Source organism: Orcinus orca, chromosome 1 (assembly GCF_937001465.1).
Source record: "Orcinus orca chromosome 1, mOrcOrc1.1, whole genome shotgun sequence".
Lineage (NCBI taxonomy): Eukaryota > Metazoa > Chordata > Mammalia > Artiodactyla > Delphinidae > Orcinus > Orcinus orca.
The window spans coordinates 116,949,148-116,968,066 of NC_064559.1; the positions used below are offsets into that span (position 1 = coordinate 116,949,148).

General features: G+C 39.6%; 1 protein-coding gene across 1 annotated transcript; it reads left to right on the forward strand.

The window, feature by feature from the left end:
• Positions 1–1,071: 1,071 nt before the first annotated feature.
• Positions 1,072–9,669, forward strand: TAF13 (TATA-box binding protein associated factor 13). The gene is made up of 4 exons (XM_004263119.3): positions 1,072–1,169; positions 1,893–1,971; positions 5,758–5,855; positions 7,921–9,669. The coding sequence occupies exons 1-4, from the start codon at positions 1,143–1,145 to the stop codon at positions 8,089–8,091; spliced, it is 375 nt and encodes a 124-aa protein (XP_004263167.1). The 5' UTR covers positions 1,072–1,142; the 3' UTR covers positions 8,092–9,669.
• The last annotated feature ends 9,250 nt before the right edge of the window (positions 9,670–18,919 follow it).

The following is an 18,919-nucleotide window of genomic DNA, read 5'->3' on the forward strand; positions in this document are numbered from 1 at the left end:
AAGTTGGGGGTGCATCACCCTCCAGGTAAGCGGATGTGCCCCCCAACCTGAACGCTCTCTGAACCTCCTACTATTGGAATTAGTAGGCAATACAGGGCAATTGTTATGCCTTGTATAGGCATGATTAATTACTAACTCCATTTCTAGTTTCTCTCCCCGCTCTGGAGAGGGCTGAAAATTCCAAGCTTCTAATCATGGCTTGGTTTTTCTGGTGACCCAGCCAGAAGCCATCCAGGAGCCCACCCAGAGTTGCCTCATTAGAACAAAAGACGCCCTAGTGTTCTTATCACTTAGCAAATTACAAGGGTTTTAGGAGCTCTGTGCCAGGAAGAGGGGTGGGGTGGGTGAGCAGAGACCAATACATACACTTTCTACTATCTCACAGTTGCGTTCCTAGAAAATTCAATGTACCTTAAAAGCATAGGAAAATGCTTTGTGTTTATATGTTAACAAAGTTATGTTCTAGGCCCAGCTAATTATGAACAGATTTTTCACTCACAGGAATGTTTAGCAGGACATTCAGAAATAGTGTATTGTGGAACAATCTTTCCCTGGTGACATCATCTCTTGCATTGCAGAACACCTTATATCCCTAGCTTTAACCTTCTAATGTCCCTGGTTTTCCCAAGCACTGTTCTGATTAAAAAAACAACAAACAAAACCACAAAAATTAAATCCTCAGTCTAAGGGGAGATAACATTCCCTTGAGAACTGGTAGCGAAGTACAATATCCCCAATAACGAATAAGCTTGGCAATAAATCATAGTGGTACTCTAAGTTGTTGAAATTGTTTACACCCCTGGCTAGCCCCTCAATGATCCAAAGCTTCGCAGTCCCGAATAAGGAAGCGGTGATCTGATACGCAGAAGCAAGTTCAAGGAGACAGCGAGATACACGGCACCTAGCCAGTGATTTCCTTTTCGTTGCTAATTTTTAATTCCTTCTTGCCAAGACGTCACCCTTCCCTCCTTTAGTACTGCTGTGGTTTCACCGCGGGGCGGGACGCGCACGCTCCACTTCCGCAGGCGGGTTTCCAACTAGGCCCCGCCCCACCTCCTCGCGTCACCGGAAGTGAGGCCGCGGAAGTAGTAAAACCTGCTCCATGGGAGCCGGGCGCGCCCTGGAGGTGGCTGGCTGCTGGGATGGCAGATGAAGAAGAAGACCCCACGGTGAGTGACCGCCTCTGTTCCAACCCACTTTTTTATTCACTCCCTCGGGCACCGTAGCGGAGGCCGAGAATCGGGTTTGTTTTCCTTAGTGAATTCAGCCGAGAGAATCGGGGACTTCACCCCGTGCTAGGCTTTTTCTTCCGATTAGTCGTAGGACGCGGGGCAGGAAGAGTAGGAGGGTGGTCCCCTGCCCTTTGCTTTTGGTCCATATTTGCCAGACACCCTTTGAAACACCTAGAGAATCATCAGAGGACAAAGCTAGTATTTGTTCTCTGTGAGCAAAGTTATTTAACTTTGAGCCTCGGTTTTCATGTCATAAAATAGGCTTAAGTCTCACTTGAGGAAAGTTCTTAGCACTGTGTAAGCAGTGCTTAGTAAATACTAGTTTTGCTTACTTTTATTCAATATCAACTCTTTTAATAGTAAAACTGTCTAGAAATAGGCCAACTTTGTTGGTTAAAAAAAAGAATGTATGGTCGTTGGAACTGCTCCAGGAGAGGCAGTACAGTTGTTGTGGACATTGTAGAAGCCATTCCTGTGTGAGTCTGAAGTTGGATAGGATAGTTGTAAGGCCCCTAAAATGCTAAGGTTTCATGGTTTTTTGCTGCTTGCTTTATTTAGGCTTTCTGGCATGACATCAGTGTTGAAGATGGAAAAAAATGTTAATTATTAAAAAGTCAAAAGCAGTGCTTGACGTATCTATATATACATTTTAACTTCTAGTTTGAGGAAGAAAGTGAAGAAATTGGAGGAGGTGCAGAAGGTGGACAGGGTAAAAGAAAGAGACTTTTTTCTAAAGAATGTAAGTAGTATTTGACAATGATTTTTTATAGATAAAAACTTCTGGGTATGTCGGTTCAAAGTAGATTTATTGTTCTGAATGTGTTTCCTTGTAGGGACAATATTCTCAGACTTGTGCATAAATTCTGTTTAACCTGTGAATCACAGATAGTAATAACCCTAACCCCAATTTATGTATTTATATATATGCGTGTATACACACACACACATACACACACACCCATTTTTTTTTTTTTTTTTTTAAGTAAAGAGATGTGATCAGTGTTTCAGTTCAGGGCCTAAGAACATACCTCCGTTACCTCCCCTGTCCCTTACCTTTCGGCAGTAGGAGCAGGGACTCCTTTGACTGTAAGCCAAAGGTTCTTTTGGATCCTGGAACAGGTGCTGAGGGTAGGAATTAAGTTGGGGCTTTGGACTAAGGCAATGGACAAGGCAGGAAGATGATGAACAATGTGAGGCAGTCCAGTGGCATAGAGATTATAAGGTTTTGGTTGTCTAGTCTGTTCCCTCAGTAGACCTTTTGTGGCAGCAGCAAGGAGAGCTGCTGCTACTACTGATGTTCAAGGTCAGCCCCTTTAAGGCACCGTGAGAAAGCGCTCTCCATCTCCCAGTCCTGAGAAGGCGACACATCAACTGATTTATTTATGCTAGTTCCGATGTAAGCAGTTCCCAAATGCTCTTGAAACTACAGAGTCAATATGTGGGGTGTTTTTTTTGCCATTCAAATCCCTTCCTATATCTCAATTTCTCACCTTAAGTTTACCACTACTTATTCCATCTCTGATGTTATTTACTCCATTTGTACGTGGTTTTACCTAAGTCGGCATAAGAAGGGGGTTCCTACACCAGAGCATCCCAGAGTGATGACAAGAATTTGGAATCTTCACAGCCTTTTCCTTGTCTTACCTGAATCTTCCTATGACTTACTGACCAAGATCTGTTCTCCTAGACCTTCTTTTTAAAAAAAAATTTTTGCTAATATAACACAAAATTTCAAAGCATTCACTTTTATTTATGTCTTTACAGACCCTTTAACCAAATGCAGATCACATACTTCCTGTCTAATATGATTTTGCTTTTCCAGTGAAGTATATTTCCCTACTGATGAATTCTCCCCATCAGAATGTTAATGACAAGGTATCTCCCTCAAAATATTTAAGGAAAAATATTAAGTTTACAGTGGAGAATCCTGGCAGACATTACTTTAGCCAAGTGATTAAAGTTAATAAGATCACCAGTAATATAAGTTGACATTACATACCCCTGATATGACGCATTAAGAGGTACATCATCACTGTGATTCCCTTTCTAGTAATGCATAACCACAACCTAATCATGAGAAAACATCAGAGAAACCCAAATTGAGGGACATTCTACAAGATAACTGACCAGTATTCTTCAGAAGTGTCAAGGTTATAAAAGACAAGGAAGGGCTTCCCTGGTGGCGCAGTGGTTAAGAATCCACCTGGTAATGCAGGGGACATGGGTTCGAGCCCTGGTTTGGGAAGAACCCACATGCTGCAGAGCAACTAAGCCCGTGCGCCACAACTACTGAGCCTGCACTCGAGAGCCCGCGAGCCACAACTACTGAAGCCCGCACGCCTAGAGCCCGTGCTCCTCAACAAGAGACGCCACTGCAGTGAGAAGCCTGTGCACCACAACAAACAGAGACCCCCACTCACCACAACTAGAGAAATCCCGTGCACAGCAACGAAAACCCAACGCAGCCAAAAATAAATAAATAAATATATAAATTAAAAAAAAAAAAAAGACGAGGAAAGTCTGAGGAACTGTCACAGAACAGAGGAAACTAGGGAGGCATGACAACTAAATATTGTGGGATCCTGAAACAGAAAAGGTACACTAGTGGAAAAACTGGTACAATCTGAATAAGTTACGTATTTGTACCAGTGTTAATTTCTTAGTTTTGAGAAATGTCTTTGGTTGTGTAAGATGTTAACATAAGGGGAAGCTGGATATAGGGATTCGGGAACATTGTGCTGTTTTTGCAACTCTTCTCTAAGTCTGAAATTATCTAAAAAAACAAACCAAAAAAAAAAAAGCAAACAAAAATTTCAGAATCCAAAAAACACAGAGGGGAGAAAATATTGGCTCCTGTGTTTGTTTTCTCCCTCCTGTATCTGGACCTAAAAGCTTTTGCCAGAATAAACCCTAGGGGCACTTCTCTATCCTAGTCTGACTTCTAGGTCACCTGTTTCTTTTCTTCCGCAGGCCTGGTCTACTGTCTTCTTAGTTCTGCCTGCTTTTGCTTCTCCTAAATAGAAATTATTCTTAACGTACTCATTGCTACTTTTAGAAGTGTTCTAGGAGTTCGTTCCATTTATTTATTTTTCTTTATTTAATTTATTTTTTTTGCGGTACGCAGGCCTCTCACTGTTGTGGCCTCTCCCGTTGTGGAGCACAGGCTCCGGACGCGCAGGCTCAGCGGCCATGGCTCACAGGCCCAGCCACTCCGCGGCATGTGGGATCTTCCCGGACTGGGGAACGAACCCGTGTCCCCTGCATCGGCAGGCGGACTCCCAACCACTGTGCCACCAGGGAAGCCCCGTTCCTTTTTTTTAAATGTAAAACTTAAATACAATAAATTGCACTAGTCTTCATTGAACAGCTTGATGAATTTTCCATATATACATATACTTGTAACCACCAGTCAGATCAAGATACAAAACATTTCTAACATATGACAGAGTTTCTTAGTATTTCTATACCCCTTTGAGAATCTGCTAAGAGTTGATTCTTCTTCCCAGAAAAATGCACACACAAATAAGGTATAAAATTTTTACATATAATTTCAGCAGGGTTCCAGGACTTCTCAAAACTTGTCCATGGACTGATTGGGAGTTTATAGGCTATAGCATAAGAATCCATATGGATCCCATCTGCCCTAAATTACCAAGAAGTGTAATACTGTTGTGGGTAGGAGTATAGACTCTGGAGCCAGATCATCTGGGTTCAAATTCAAGTTCCATCTCACTATCTGTGTGACCTTGGGTAAATCACTTAAACTCTATGCCTCAATTTTCTCATCTATGTAGAAAGGGGATAATAGTAGTTTCTACTTCAGAGGATTGTCCTGAGGATTAAATGCGCTTACAACAGTGCCTGGCATGTAGTAAGGGCTATATAAGTTTTAGCTATTAGCAGTTATTTTCATTACTCTGTAGACTTTTCTTCTCTTTTGCATTTTCTATGGTTCCTTCAGATGAAGACTAAAAGGGCTTTGCTGGCAGTTGCTTTGATCCAGGGAATAAAATGTCAAGATTCTGTATAGTAAGCCCTTTGCTTTCTCCTTTTGATTAACCTGTTCTTCCTATAAGAAGGTAATTGGAGCACTTTCTCTCATGTCCTCTTCCTTATGGTAGTATCAGAAAGGATTTTGCCTTCTTTTTTCCAAGACCTCCCCCTCACCCCCTGAAAACACTCCCAGTAAAGGCTAAACCATTGCTACTCATCCTGTTCCTGCTACGAAGTTTCCTACTTAAAGGTATTCTGGGGTTGTTGGTGAGTAGATAATAGAGATTAGGGAAGGAATATTGATATCAGGGTTCAGTAGCTGGGAGGGAAGGGGAGTTCCTACCTAGGGAAGACTAGGTAAGAACAGTTGGTTATGTGCTAGTGGTTAATACCTTTTACACCAAAATCCATACTTGGAGACAAGAAATACAATGTAAATATACTTTCATACCAATATCTTCTATAGCTTAGTTCTAATTTGAAAAAGTATTGGTCAAGTTTGTTTAAACAAAAATGATTGTTCTTTTTACAGTACGGTGTATGATGTATGGGTTTGGGGATGACCAGAATCCTTATACTGAGTCAGTAGATATTCTTGAAGACCTTGTCATAGAGTTCATCACTGAAATGGTAAGTTTTTTTTGTAATTGGTCTTAGTTAATTAAGGAATAGATTTGAAATTCTAACTTTTAGATAAGACTAGAACTATGGCATCCTTTGAAATAAGCTTGAGTGCCATTTGAGTGCCTGTTTTGTGGAAGTTACTATTTATCATTAAGGATAGAGAGAGATAAGTGTGTGTGGGTGTATACACACACACATACACAAACACCCACACACACATGCACACACAATATATTCTACCCCCTCCTCTGAATTTTATTTATAAGGACATAATTATAAGATCCTTGAATAAAATGTAAAATATTACCCATAATCCCATCATCCAACATAAATTTCCCTCTTCCAGTATTTATGTAAAGATATACAGTGTTTTACATAGTGTTGATCATAGTAAACATTCTTTTTACTCAAAGTTTTTAATACATATTTCCTATGTTCTAATCACAATTATTTTAGTAGCTGCATAAAATTCATTCGAATTATTTTCTAATATACTTAACCATTTCCCTATTGAAATTATTTACATATTATTTTTAACTGAGTAGATAAGTTTGAATGACCATATTCATGAAATTTCCCCCTTCTCTGGATATGTTTGCAGGGATGGGAATACTGAGTTTGTTTGTGTTCAGTTCTTATGAATTTTTACCCTGTGTTTTGGATTATTTCCTTCATAAAGAATAATAGAAGTAAAATTACTGGGTCAGAGAATCCATTTTTTAAAATCTTTTTCTGCTTATGAAAGTAATATTGATTAAATTTAGAAAGTATTAAAGAGTGCAGGGGAAAAAATAAAAATCTGTAATCCTTCTACCTAGACATAACTAATGCTGAGATTTTGGTGAATATTCTTTTGTCTTTTTACACATATTTTTAAACTTTATAAAACTGAAATCATACAGTATATATAGTCGTAGAACCTGCTTTTTCACTTAGGTACGTCTACAACATTTTCCCTGTGTCACCGCATAATTAATATTTTTGATGGCTTCACAATATTAATTGACTAGGTGTGCTCAAATTTGTTCAATTTATTAAATATTTAATTTCCCTTTTTCAGTCATTAGAAATAATGCTGTGATGAATTTTTGTTTTTGCAGTATGAATATGTAATGGTAGGGGATGAGATTTGATTTTAAGGAAACCCACCAATATTTATCAGCTACTGAAATGGACACAAAGTTTAAATGAAGCGGTGGTTACAAAGAAATAAAATTATTTTATGCAAATGAAGACAAACTACATATATCAAAACACACAGAAAGAAACATCAGTGCAAATGGATAAAGAAGATGTGGCACATATATACAATGGAATATTACTCAGCCATAAAAAGAAATGAAATTGAGTTCTTTGTAGTGAGGTGGATTGACCTAGAGTCTGTCATACAGAGTGAAGTAAATCAGAAAGAGAAAAACAAATACCATATGCTAACACATATATATGGAATCTAAAAAAAAAAAGGTTCTGATGAACCTAGGGGCAGGATAGGAATAAAGACGCAGACATAGAGAATGGATTTGAGGACATGGGAGGGGCAGGGAAGGGTAAGCTGGGACGAAGTGAGAGAGTAGCATTGACATATATACACTACGAAATGTAAAATAGATAGCTAGTGGGAAGCAGCTGTATGACACAGGGAGATCAACTCAGTGCTTTGTGTCCACCTAGAGGGGTGGGATAGGGAGGGTGGGAGGGAGACGCAAGAGGGAGGGGATATGGGGGTGTATGTATACGTATAGCTGATTCACTTTGTTAAACAGCAGAAACTAACACAACATTGTAAAGTAATTACACTCCAATAAAGATGTAAAAAAAAATTTTTTTTAATCAATAAATTTGATAGTTTTAATGTCCTTAATATTAAAATGTCTATAAAGCATTGAAACATTGCTAATAACGGTAGAAAGTGGACAAAGGACATTAATAGAAAGACAATTCATAAGTGACTAGCTATAATAATTAGAAGAGAAAGTTTCAAACTCACCAGCATTAAATAGACACAAGTTAAAAGAATAAAATGTTAGATTTTTTAAAAATTAATTGAATTTAATATGTTTTTTTGTAATAGACTCACAAGGCAATGTCAATTGGAAGACAAGGTCGGGTACAAGTTGAAGATATCGTCTTCTTGATTCGAAAGGACCCAAGAAAGTTTGCTAGGGTTAAAGACTTGCTCACTATGAACGAAGAATTGAAACGAGCTAGAAAAGCATTTGATGAAGCAAACTATGGATCTTGACACCTTTGGTACTTTCTGAAGCTTCATTATTTTCTGGGGAAACCATATTTAATAACTATATTTTCCACAGTAAGGTTCTGATATCTAGCCATGTGAATGAAAGATAGAGAACCACAACGTTTCCAGTCTTTATTCATGTCTTCAATTTTAGAGTGATATTTGAGCCTTTAATTGCCTGCCGTTATATTACTATACTTTGAATTACTTACTGGATTTTAATGACCACATGTAAGTCAAAGTACCTTGCAAACCATTCAGTTCCTTCTGATTTTGTGCCATTGTAGGCTGTACTGTGGCTGTTTAATATGTGAAATCTCAATGGTACCTTTGATAGCTAAGACATGTGTTTGATGTTTCTAAAGTTTTTAGATTACAGTAGTCTAAGTTATTAAAAGATAGTGAACTGGTTTGTGTTTCTTTTAAGGAGAAAATGATAGAAAATACAGCCTTTTTAAGAGTGTTTGTCTTAAGATAATTTGTTTTAATACTCTTTTCTTTAGATAACAAGTGATTTTTTTGATTTTAATTTTTTATTTTTTGAGAAACTAAAAGTTTCCTATGAATTCTTCTGTGTTGGAAGACCTATTTGATTTAAAATCTTTTGGGCTGGGCTCCCCTGCTGGCGTAGTGGTTGAGAGTCCGCCTGCCGATGCGGGGGACACGGGTTTGTGTCCCGGTCCGGGAGGATCCTGCGTGCCACGGAGCAGCTGGGCCCGTGAGCTGTGGCTGCTGGGCCTGCCCGTCCGGAGCCTGTGCTCCGCCACGGGAGAGGCCACAGCAGTGAGAGGCTCGCGTACCGCAAAAAAAAAAATCTTTGGGTCTTATACTGTTTGTCAGGTTTTAAGAGAACTCATTTCCCCAGGTCAAATTAAAGCTTCTAAATATAAGTGTTTTCAGTAGCAGGAATGGCATTGCTGAAAAAGCTGATGGTAGGATAAGCATTTGGGGTCGTGTTTTTTTTTTTTTTTTTTTTTTTTTTTTGCGGTATGCGGACCTTTCACTGTTGTGGCCTCTCCAGTTGCAGAGCACAGTCATCCAGACGCGCAGGCTCAGCGGCCATGGCTCACGGGCCCAGCCGCTCCGCGGCATGTGGGATCTTCCCGGACCGGGGCACGAACCCGCGTCCCCTGCGTCGGCAGGCAGACTCCCAACCACTGCGCCACCAGGGAAGCCCAGGGGTCGTGTTTTATTAACATATTTGTTAGTACTTGTTCATTGTGGAAATGTGTACTTGACTAAGACCACGTGTGGCTATGGAAACCACTTTTGTAGTTCAGCATATACAGGTTTTGTGTGTATTTAGCTTATTGTATTATTCTTGCACTTAGCTTAAAGTAAGGATTTAAAATTGCATTTAAGGGGATCATTGGATATTACTGTTTGTGAAACTGAATGTTTTGTGTGCTGCTTATAAACATTATGAATCAGTACTTAGGAAAATTTTACTTTCTTAACCTATCAATATAAGGAATAAACTATGAAAAATTAAAAAGATTAATACTTGAATTTGACTATGTGATTTATCAGCTTTTCTCCCCAATGTAATTCTAGCTGCTTAATGTCACTAAAAATTTTTTTCCATATTATTCGTGTAATGCTTCTGAATTGGTAATGAGATTCTAGATAGCTGGGCTGATCTTTTTATTTGAAAAAGTAAAAACCAGTTAAAAAGCAACTTTAGTCTAAACTGAAATCAAGACTGAGAGTGGAATAACAAAAGATCAATATCACTATTTTTTTTTTTTTGCGGTACGCGGGCCTCTCACTGTTGTGGCCTCTCCCGTTGCGGAGCACAGGCTCCGGACGCGCAGGCTCAGTGGCCATGGCTCACGGGCCCAGCCGCTCCGCGGCATGTGGGATCTTCCCGGACCGGGGCACGAACCCGTGTCCCCTGCATCGGCAGGCGGACTCTCAACCACTGCGCCACCAGGGAAGCCCAATATCACTATTTTTGCTAGTCAGGGTCTACTTCACCCTGATGAAGGACCTGGTAGTAACTGCCACTAGGCAAGTTATACTGGGTGCCCGTATTAGTCAGCTTGGGCTGCCATAACAAAATGTCAGACTGGGTGTCTTAAACAATGGAAATTTATTTTTTCACAGTTCTGGGGACTGGAAGCCTGGCATCAGGTGCCAACATGGGCAGGTTCTGGTGAGGATTCTTCCTGGATTGCAGATAGCTGCCTTCTCACTGTGTCCTCACGTGGCTGAGAGAGACCTCTGTTGTTTCTCCCTCTTATAAGGCCACCAGTTTTGTCAGATAAGGGTTCCACCCTTATGACCTCCTTTAACCTTATCACCACCTTAAAAGTCCTTTTTCCAATATAGTCAGATGTGGGTTAGGGCGACACAGTTCAGCTTATAGCAGTGCCATTAGTCTTACTATTTTGCTAATGATCCTGGCATTAAGAAGTTTTTTACGGGACTTTGTATTAAAACTTTTTAAAGTTGGAATTGTTAGAACTTAACTCAAAAATAGCATAAGCAAAAAAAAAAAAAAAGAAAGAATTTATTGGCTTCTCCAACTGAAAGAAGGGAAAGAAAGGAGTTGACTCCACAGTTGACTGGATCTAAGAACTTGAAGAGAAGACTCTGCCCATCTTTATCCTAATTTTGGTTTTACTCTCTTAGGAGTCTCATCATGTGTCAAGGGAGCATGATGGCTAGCAGTTCTAGGGTTCCATCCATACAACTCCTGATCAAGGGAGTTACTTTACTTCCTAATACAGAAGATTCCAAGCAAGGAGTGTGGTTGTCCTGCCTCTGGTCATTATTCTTGGGCCAGGAAGAAGTTGTACTGTAGCCTGGATCTCATGCCCCACCTCTTTGGTGAAGAAGGGCTTGGAGTGGGGCTCGGAGCTGGGTACTACTATTAGCAAGAAAGGGAAAGAGAAGCTGGGCGGATAGAAATAACAGGTGTACACTGACTCAATTCACGAGCTGACTTATTAACTGAATTCTAACAGTAAGGCAGCATGGCTCTTTTCTAATATCTAGAGCTGCACTGTGTAATATGGTAGCCACTAGCCATGTGGGGCTATTTAAATTTAGCCAATTAAAATAAAATTGAAATTAAATTCCTCAGTTACACTAGCTACATTTCAAGTTCTCAATAGCCCTGTGGCTAGTACCAATACATTTCCATTATTATAGAAAATTTCAGATAGTGCTGATCTGTAGCGTTCAGGTGCACTCTCCTAAATTAATTTACTTTTTTTTTAACTTACTATGAAAAATCTCAAGTATATACAATAGTAAAATAGTATCTTGAGCCCCAGGCTTCAACAGTTAACCAACCTTTTGCTAATTTAGTATCTTACCTGCTGGGAGGGGCAGTATTATTTTAAAGCAAATCCCAGATATCACTGTATTATTTCATCTATAAATACTCCAGTATGTATCTCTACAAGGATAAAAAAGCCCAAATACTACTACCATACCCTAGCAAAAATTAACCTTAATTCCTCAATATTCTATCTAATACCTAATCCCTGTTTAAATCTCCTGATTTGTCTCAAATCAGGAGTTTGTGTATTAGTTTTCTATTGCTGCTGTAACAAGTTACTGCAAATATAGTGACAACACATTCATTCTTTCCACCTTTTTAGGTCAGAAGTTTGAAACGGTCTTAACTGGGCTAAAATCAAAGTACCAATATAGCTACGTTCCTTTCTGGATGTTTTAGAAGAGACTGTTTACTTGCCTTTTCCAGCTTCTAGAGGCTGCAATCCTTGACTCCGTGGTCCTCTTCCGTCTTCAAAGCTAGGAATGTTGCATCTCTCTGATGCTTATTCCATAGTCATAGCTCCCCCTGACCCCCAGCTGGGAAAGGTTCTCTGCTTTTAAGGACCCATGTGATTATATTGGACCCACCTGGAGAGGCCAGGATACCCTCCCCATTTCAAGGTCCTTAACTTAATCACATCAGCAAAGTCTCTTTTACCATGTAAGGTAACATTCACAGGTTCTGAGGATTAGGACATGGACATCTTTTGGGGCTGTTATTCTGCCTACCATAGTTTGTTTGTAACAGGAACTAAACAAGGTGTCGCCCATTGCATTTGGTGAGTGTGTCTAAATTTCTTTTAATCTCTAATAGCTCCCCTCCCCCATTTTGTTTAAAGTGAAGCCCTTTCTTCGAAAAAATTCATACCATTTATTTTTTTTAGCTAGCATGTTTATTAGTTGCTCAAGCAGACTGTCTAATAGCTATCTAAGACTCACTTGAAATTGTTTTTACTGTATTTAAGCTGGTTTTCTTAAGTAAAAACTGTAATATTAATTCTAAGTGTAGAAATTTTTAAATGAGGGGAAATAGTTCACTTGGCCTCTCATCAATGGAGAGAGGTGTTGTCTGGAGAGTTGTTTGGCTGCTTCCCAAGGGGCCTCAGGAGGTTGAGTTACTTGGGAGAATGTATTGTAGTCCAGAGTTTGATTTGCAGCATTGCAGGCTCGGAAACCGATTTCATCAGAAAATGGAGAGCACATCCATCTCTTGGGGTGACTCAGACTCACAGAAACCAAGTTCATAAGACCAGTGTATGAAAATGGATGCCAATTTACAGATGTAAAGTAAAACTTGCATTGTGTGGCCAGCAAATTCTTCCCTTCTCCAGGCAGACATGTGGGAAACTGAAGCATTAATTATGAGGGCAAATCAGAATTCGGGGAGTTACATGAATGCTTTACCTAGAGCATCAGGTAAGATAAGATTAGGGCTGATACAGGAAAAGTGGCTCCCCAGGGCCTGAAGCAATACAGAGGGGTGTGTTTCCTGGGTATCTTCCTTCAAGACTGCCTTGTTACTGTTGCTAGAAACTTGGCTTGAGTTTTCACTTCCATGGACAATACCCATCCAAGCATTGTCTGTTGGTCAGCTTTAAAGTGACTTTGCGTGTTTCTACTGTACTTCATTTAAATGTTCATCTCAGAGGTAGTTAAAAGAGGGCAATTTTATTTCTAAGTTCTTCAGGGAAGCTTCATAGTTGCTCCTAAGAGCTGACAACACTGAGCATTGGGCCTGAAAATCAAGAACTTTTTAAGAGCTCTCCCTGTGTCCCAAAACATTCCCAGTTCTCTAGGCCTGATTTTCTTAGGGTCTCTATGCTTCCCTTCTTACCACAAATAGAGACTGAGGGGTGGACGACCAGTGAGCAAGGTGTTAAATGCGTTGCTGAGGCTTTTGCTTTGCCTGAGTCCTGGTAAATGGCTGCATGAGCTAGTCAGACTGTTATGTTATGGGATAGGATCAAGGAAAAGGTTTTGGTATATCAGACAAGTATTTATTAAGTACCTATTATGCTTGAGGCATAGCACAGATACTATTTTGCTATATGGTATCTGGATAATTGGGATTCTAAAGTTATAGAAATAAAGTAAGGAGCAGATTTCTTATATGTTATGATATGATTGATAAGAGTTTCAGTTTGAACTTTCATATAAAATCCCAATTCATATGTTATTTGTAGCTCTGAGACTTCTATGCACATGTTTGCTTTATTATACTTAACACAGAAAGCCTGGTAAACTGTTACGAAATCCTTGGGTGTATTCTTTTAGAACAGGAAGAACAATAGCTAAAACATAAATCGTTTTGTCATTTGCCTTTGCATGGCCCTTTTTGATAAATAAATAAAAATTTATTAGGAAAGAACCTTCTTAGTTACTGACCACACTCTAAAAGAAATACTAATACTATACTATACTTCTGAAATTGGGTTTTTTAAAGTATTTTGGGGACACATGAACTTATAATAAGATACCTACCTAGATTTTGGTGAATCTCTGTGCTTTTCTACCATTTTTATAGCAAATTTTACTAAACATGCTCTCAAGCTTATTACTAGAAACTTACTAACTTTATCCTGAAACACTCATCTGAAATTATGCTTCTTAGTGTGCTTTATGTACTTGTAGGGGAGCAAAATTTGCCACCCTAAAATGTATCTCTTTGGCATGAGGATTATTTTAGGCTGATTATTTTTAAGAAACAAAAGACTCTGGATGTCTTTCTTTTTAACTCCCCCTTAACTGCCTAGAGGAATTTAGATAAAGGGCCTGGTCCAGGAAGAGCACTATCGCCAGAGATGTCTACACAGAATATGGGCTCAGCGTGGTAGCGGGAACTTTGCAGGGCCTGGAGACCCAAGTTCTCTTTGTGTCCCACTGTCTCTGCATGGCCCAGCAAACATTTGTTTACCAGACATTTCCCATCTTCCTATAAATTGTTTTCTTTCCCTTTGAAGTCCCAAACCCCTAACCCCTTCTCTTTCTCAGATGGCGTATAAGCCTCAATTGCCTAACTTGGTTTTGGGCCTCCTATTCTTATGCAGCCCCCATATGTAGTAATTACATTTGTGTTTTTTTTTCTCCTGTTAATCTATCTTGTGTCAATTTAATTATTAGACCAGCCAAAAGAACTCAAGAAGGGTAGGGGGGAGATTTCCCCTTCCCCAACAGTTGGTGTAGTCAGGATAATCTTCACTGGCTGGAAACTTTCTCCCAAAACTGCTACAGATGAGATCCTGGGACGTCTGATAAAAGCCAGCGGAAGGTAAAATTTCTCACCATGTCAGCCTCTCAGATCTCTGCAGGGTCCAGTGAAATCAAAAGTGGTGAGAGCCCCTTTTCTCTCTTTCTAAATTTAGATTAGCAGGAGAAGATATTTGTGGAACAAGTCCCTTGGGCACAACAACTCTGGTAAAAATTTGGTAAATGCCTACTCTCAGTTTTTATTGATCCTTTTCCTCCCAGAGATGGTCACTGTTTTTCTTTGTCTCTGTCTGTTGTGTTGTTTGTCTTGTTCTATGCCTTAAGAGCTTAGCTTTATGACCAGTGAGAATATTCTCTCTGGTCTCCACCATCAGGAAGGTGCATGTATCAGCGTGCATTTGGCGATCAGTCAATCAAATAGACTGTGATTCTGAGCAGCTGTAGCCTGTTGGTCAGAAACCCAGGTAACAACCTAGCCTTGCAACTGGCTTCTCTTTTCCAACTGTGCCAGCTCTCAGGGGAATTTATCATAAGGGTCCAGTCCATAAGGGGCCTTTGTCTTCTCAACCTTCGTTGTTCTGTTAGTGCTGGAAAAGTCCAATTCCTGTAGTACCTGCCTGGTGTCACAGATTAGTGGGTCTTTGACTGGAGGCATTTCATGTTCTCATGAGAAACTGGAGACACTGCAGTACACCATTCTTACCACCTGTGACAACAAAGGTCTTTGCTTTCTCTTTTTAAAAAATATTTATTTATTTATTTGGTTTCACCGGGTCTTAGCTGCAGCAGGTGGGCTCCTTAGTTGCAGCATGTGAACTCAGTTGCGGCATGCATGTGGGATCTAGTTCCCTGACCAGGGATCGAACCTGGGCCCCCTGCATTAGGAGTGTGGAGTCTTATCTACTGCACCACCAGGGAAGTCCTGGTCTTTGCTTTCTTGATGAATTCTGGGAATGAACTTTCTGGATCTTATGAGGGCTTCATCCTTTGTGCCTCTTGCATTTTTGGTTAAGCCATAAAAAGGCTTACTGATTTGAGTTGCTATTTGAGATTAATATTGGACCCTACTCATCAAAGGCCAGATGATGCATCCTTTGAATTGGCTATATTTAAAAGTGAAAATATAGACAGCTCTCATCCAAGGACCAAATTTAAATGTGGGTTAAAAAAATATACATATGTAATGGCTAACTTTAGGGACTCTTAATAAGAGGGAAGGACAGAAATTAGAACACAAATCAAAATCCACTCAGACCCCTTCCTATTTGCCTTCAGACATTTGCAGATATTGTAAAAAATTAGGACATTGGAAGTTCAATTGTCCTGTACTTAAGAAAAAGAAGGAAAAAAAAAGATAAACTATATGGAAGTTGGGGGGTGAAATATTAAATGACTATGAACTATAGCCCTGGAAGATATAAATATCTATAAAAAATAGCTGGACAAAAATATGGGTTGTACTCTATTTGCAGCTAGATATGGTTGGACAGAAAATGTAGGTTATGGAACTTTCCTGGCGGTCCAGTGGTTAAGATTCTGCACTTACAATGCGAGGGGCTCGGATTCGATCCCTGGTTGGGGAACCAAGATCCCACATGCAGCACGGTGCGGCCAAGAAAATATTTAAAAAAAAAAAAAGAAAGAAAATGTGGGTTATACTCCATTTGTGACTAGGGTCCTACCAAACTGCTGCCAGTCCTCAAGGAAATTACAACCTAGAATGACAATGGCCATTATGAGGAATGTTCCAGTTAGATAAGAGCATTTAAAAAGTGTACTTAATTCTATTTGTAGTTTTTTAAGGAACCTCCATACTGTTCTCCATAGTGGCTGAACCAATTCACATTCCCACCAGCAGTGCAAGAGGGTTCCCTTTTCTCCACACCCTCTCCAGCATTTATTGTTTCTAGATTTTTTGATGATGGCCATTCTGACTGGTGTGAGATGATATCTCATTGTAGTTTTGATTTGCATTTCTCTAATGATTAATGATGTTGAGCATTCTTTCATGTGTTTGTTGGCAGTCTGTATATCTTCCTTGGAGAAATGTCTATTTAGGTCTTCTGCCCATTTTTGGATTGGGTTGTTTGCTTTTTTGTTGTTGAGCTGCATGAGCTGCTTGTAAATTTTGGAGATTAATCCTTTGTCAGTTGCTTCATTTGCAAATATTTTCTCCCATTCTGAGGGTTGTCTTTTGGTCTTGTTTATGGTTTCCTTTGCTGTGCAAAAGCTGGGCATATACCCTGAGAAAACCGAAATTCAAAAAGAGTCATGTACCAAAATGTTCATCGCAGCTCTATTTACAATAGCCCGGAGATGGAAACAACCTAAGTGCCCATCATCGGATGAATGGATAAAGAAGATGTGGCACATATATACAATGGAATATTACTCAGCCATAAAAAGAAACGAAATTGAGCTATTTGTAATGAGGTGGATAGACCTAGAGTCTGTCATACACAGTGAAGTAAGTCAGAAAGAAAAAGACAAATACAGTATGCTAACACATATATATGGAATTTAAGAAAAAAAAATGTCATGAAGAACCTAGGGGTAAGGCAGGAATAAAGACGCAGACCTCCTAGAGAACGGACTTGAGGTTATGGGGAGGGGGAAGGGTGAGCTGTGACGGGGCGAGAGAGAGTCATGGACATATACACACTAACAAACGTAGTAAGGTAGATAGCTAGTGGGAAGCAGCCGCATGGCACAGGGATATTGGCTCGGTGCTTTGTGACAGCCTGGAGGGGTGGGATAGGGAGGGTGGGAGGGAGGGAGACGCAAGAGGGAGGAGATATGGGAACATATGTATATGTATAACTGATTCACTTTGTTATAAAGCAGAAACTAACACACCATTGTAAAGTAATTATACCCCAATAAAGATGTTAAAAAAAATAAAATAAAATAAAATAAAATAAAATTCAAACAATGCTAAAAAAAAATAAAAATAAAAAATAAATAAATAAAAAGTGTACTTAAAAGCAAGGGCTGGGACTTCCCTGGTGGCGCAGTGGTTAAGAATCCTCCTGCCAATGCAGGGGACATGGGGTTCGAGCCCTGGTCTGGGAAGATCCCACATGCCGTGGAACAACTAAGCCCATGCTCCACAGCTACTGTGCCTGCGCTCTAGAGCCCGCAAACCACAACTACTAAGCCCGCGTGCCACAACTACTGAAGCCCATGTGCCTAGAGCCTCTACTCCTCAACAAGAGAAGCCACCGCAGTGAGAAGTCTGTGCACCACAATGAAGAGTAACCCCCACTCGCAGCAACTAGAGAAAGCCTGCACACAGCAGCGAAGACCAAATGCAGCCCAAAATTAAAAAAAAAAAAAAAAAAAAAAAAAAAGCAAGGGCTTCCAAATCAAGCAAACAGAATTGGATACCTACTGTAATTAGTATGCAGGAGCTGCCAAAAGGCCTCAAAATTTCAAAATAGCTTCATTGAAAGATTTGTTTTAAAAGGCAGAAAATAAGATGGAAGGCCACGGGTCTGACTGAATTTGTGACCATAACTCAAATTCAGAGCATAATAGGAAAATATTTTAGGCCCTCTCCCCTAAGCTAAATGTATCCGGATAGAAAGAAAAACATTCCAACATAAGTTGATGGGCATGTCATTCCTATGATAAGCAACTAACTTCACTGATCTATCTCAAAAGATGTATAAGTATTCCAGCCTTAAGAAATCAACTCCTTCTTGGAGAACTTGCATTCCTTTCCTGTGCCTTTGGGATGTAAATGTTCCAGAAACTTAAGGGAGGTTTTCTGCTTTTTTTTCTTTTTTCTAATTGAAGTAGAGTTGATTTACAATGATGTGTTAGTTTCTGCTGTACAGCAAAGTAATTCAGTTCCATATACACATACACACACATATATATTCTTTTCCATTATGGTTTATTATAAGATATTGAATATAATTCCCTGTGCTATACAGTAGGACCTTGTTGTTTATCTATTTTATATATAGTTCTTCGTATCTGCTAATCCCAAACTCCTAATTTATCCCTCTCCCACCCCCTTTCCCCTTTGGTAACCATAAGTTTGTTTTCAATGTCTGTGAGTCTGTTTCTGTTTTGTAAATAAGTTCGTTTGTATCATATTTTAGATTCCACATATAAGTGATATCATATGGTATATGTCTTTCTCTGATTTATTTCACTTAGTACGATAATCTCTAGGTCCATGCATGTTACTGCAAATGGCATTATTTCACTCTTTTTTTTTTATGGCTGAGTAGTGTAGTATTACATTGGGTGTGTGTGTATGTGTGTACCACATCTTTATCCATTCATCTCTGTGTCTTGCCTATTGTACATAGTACAGCTAAGAATA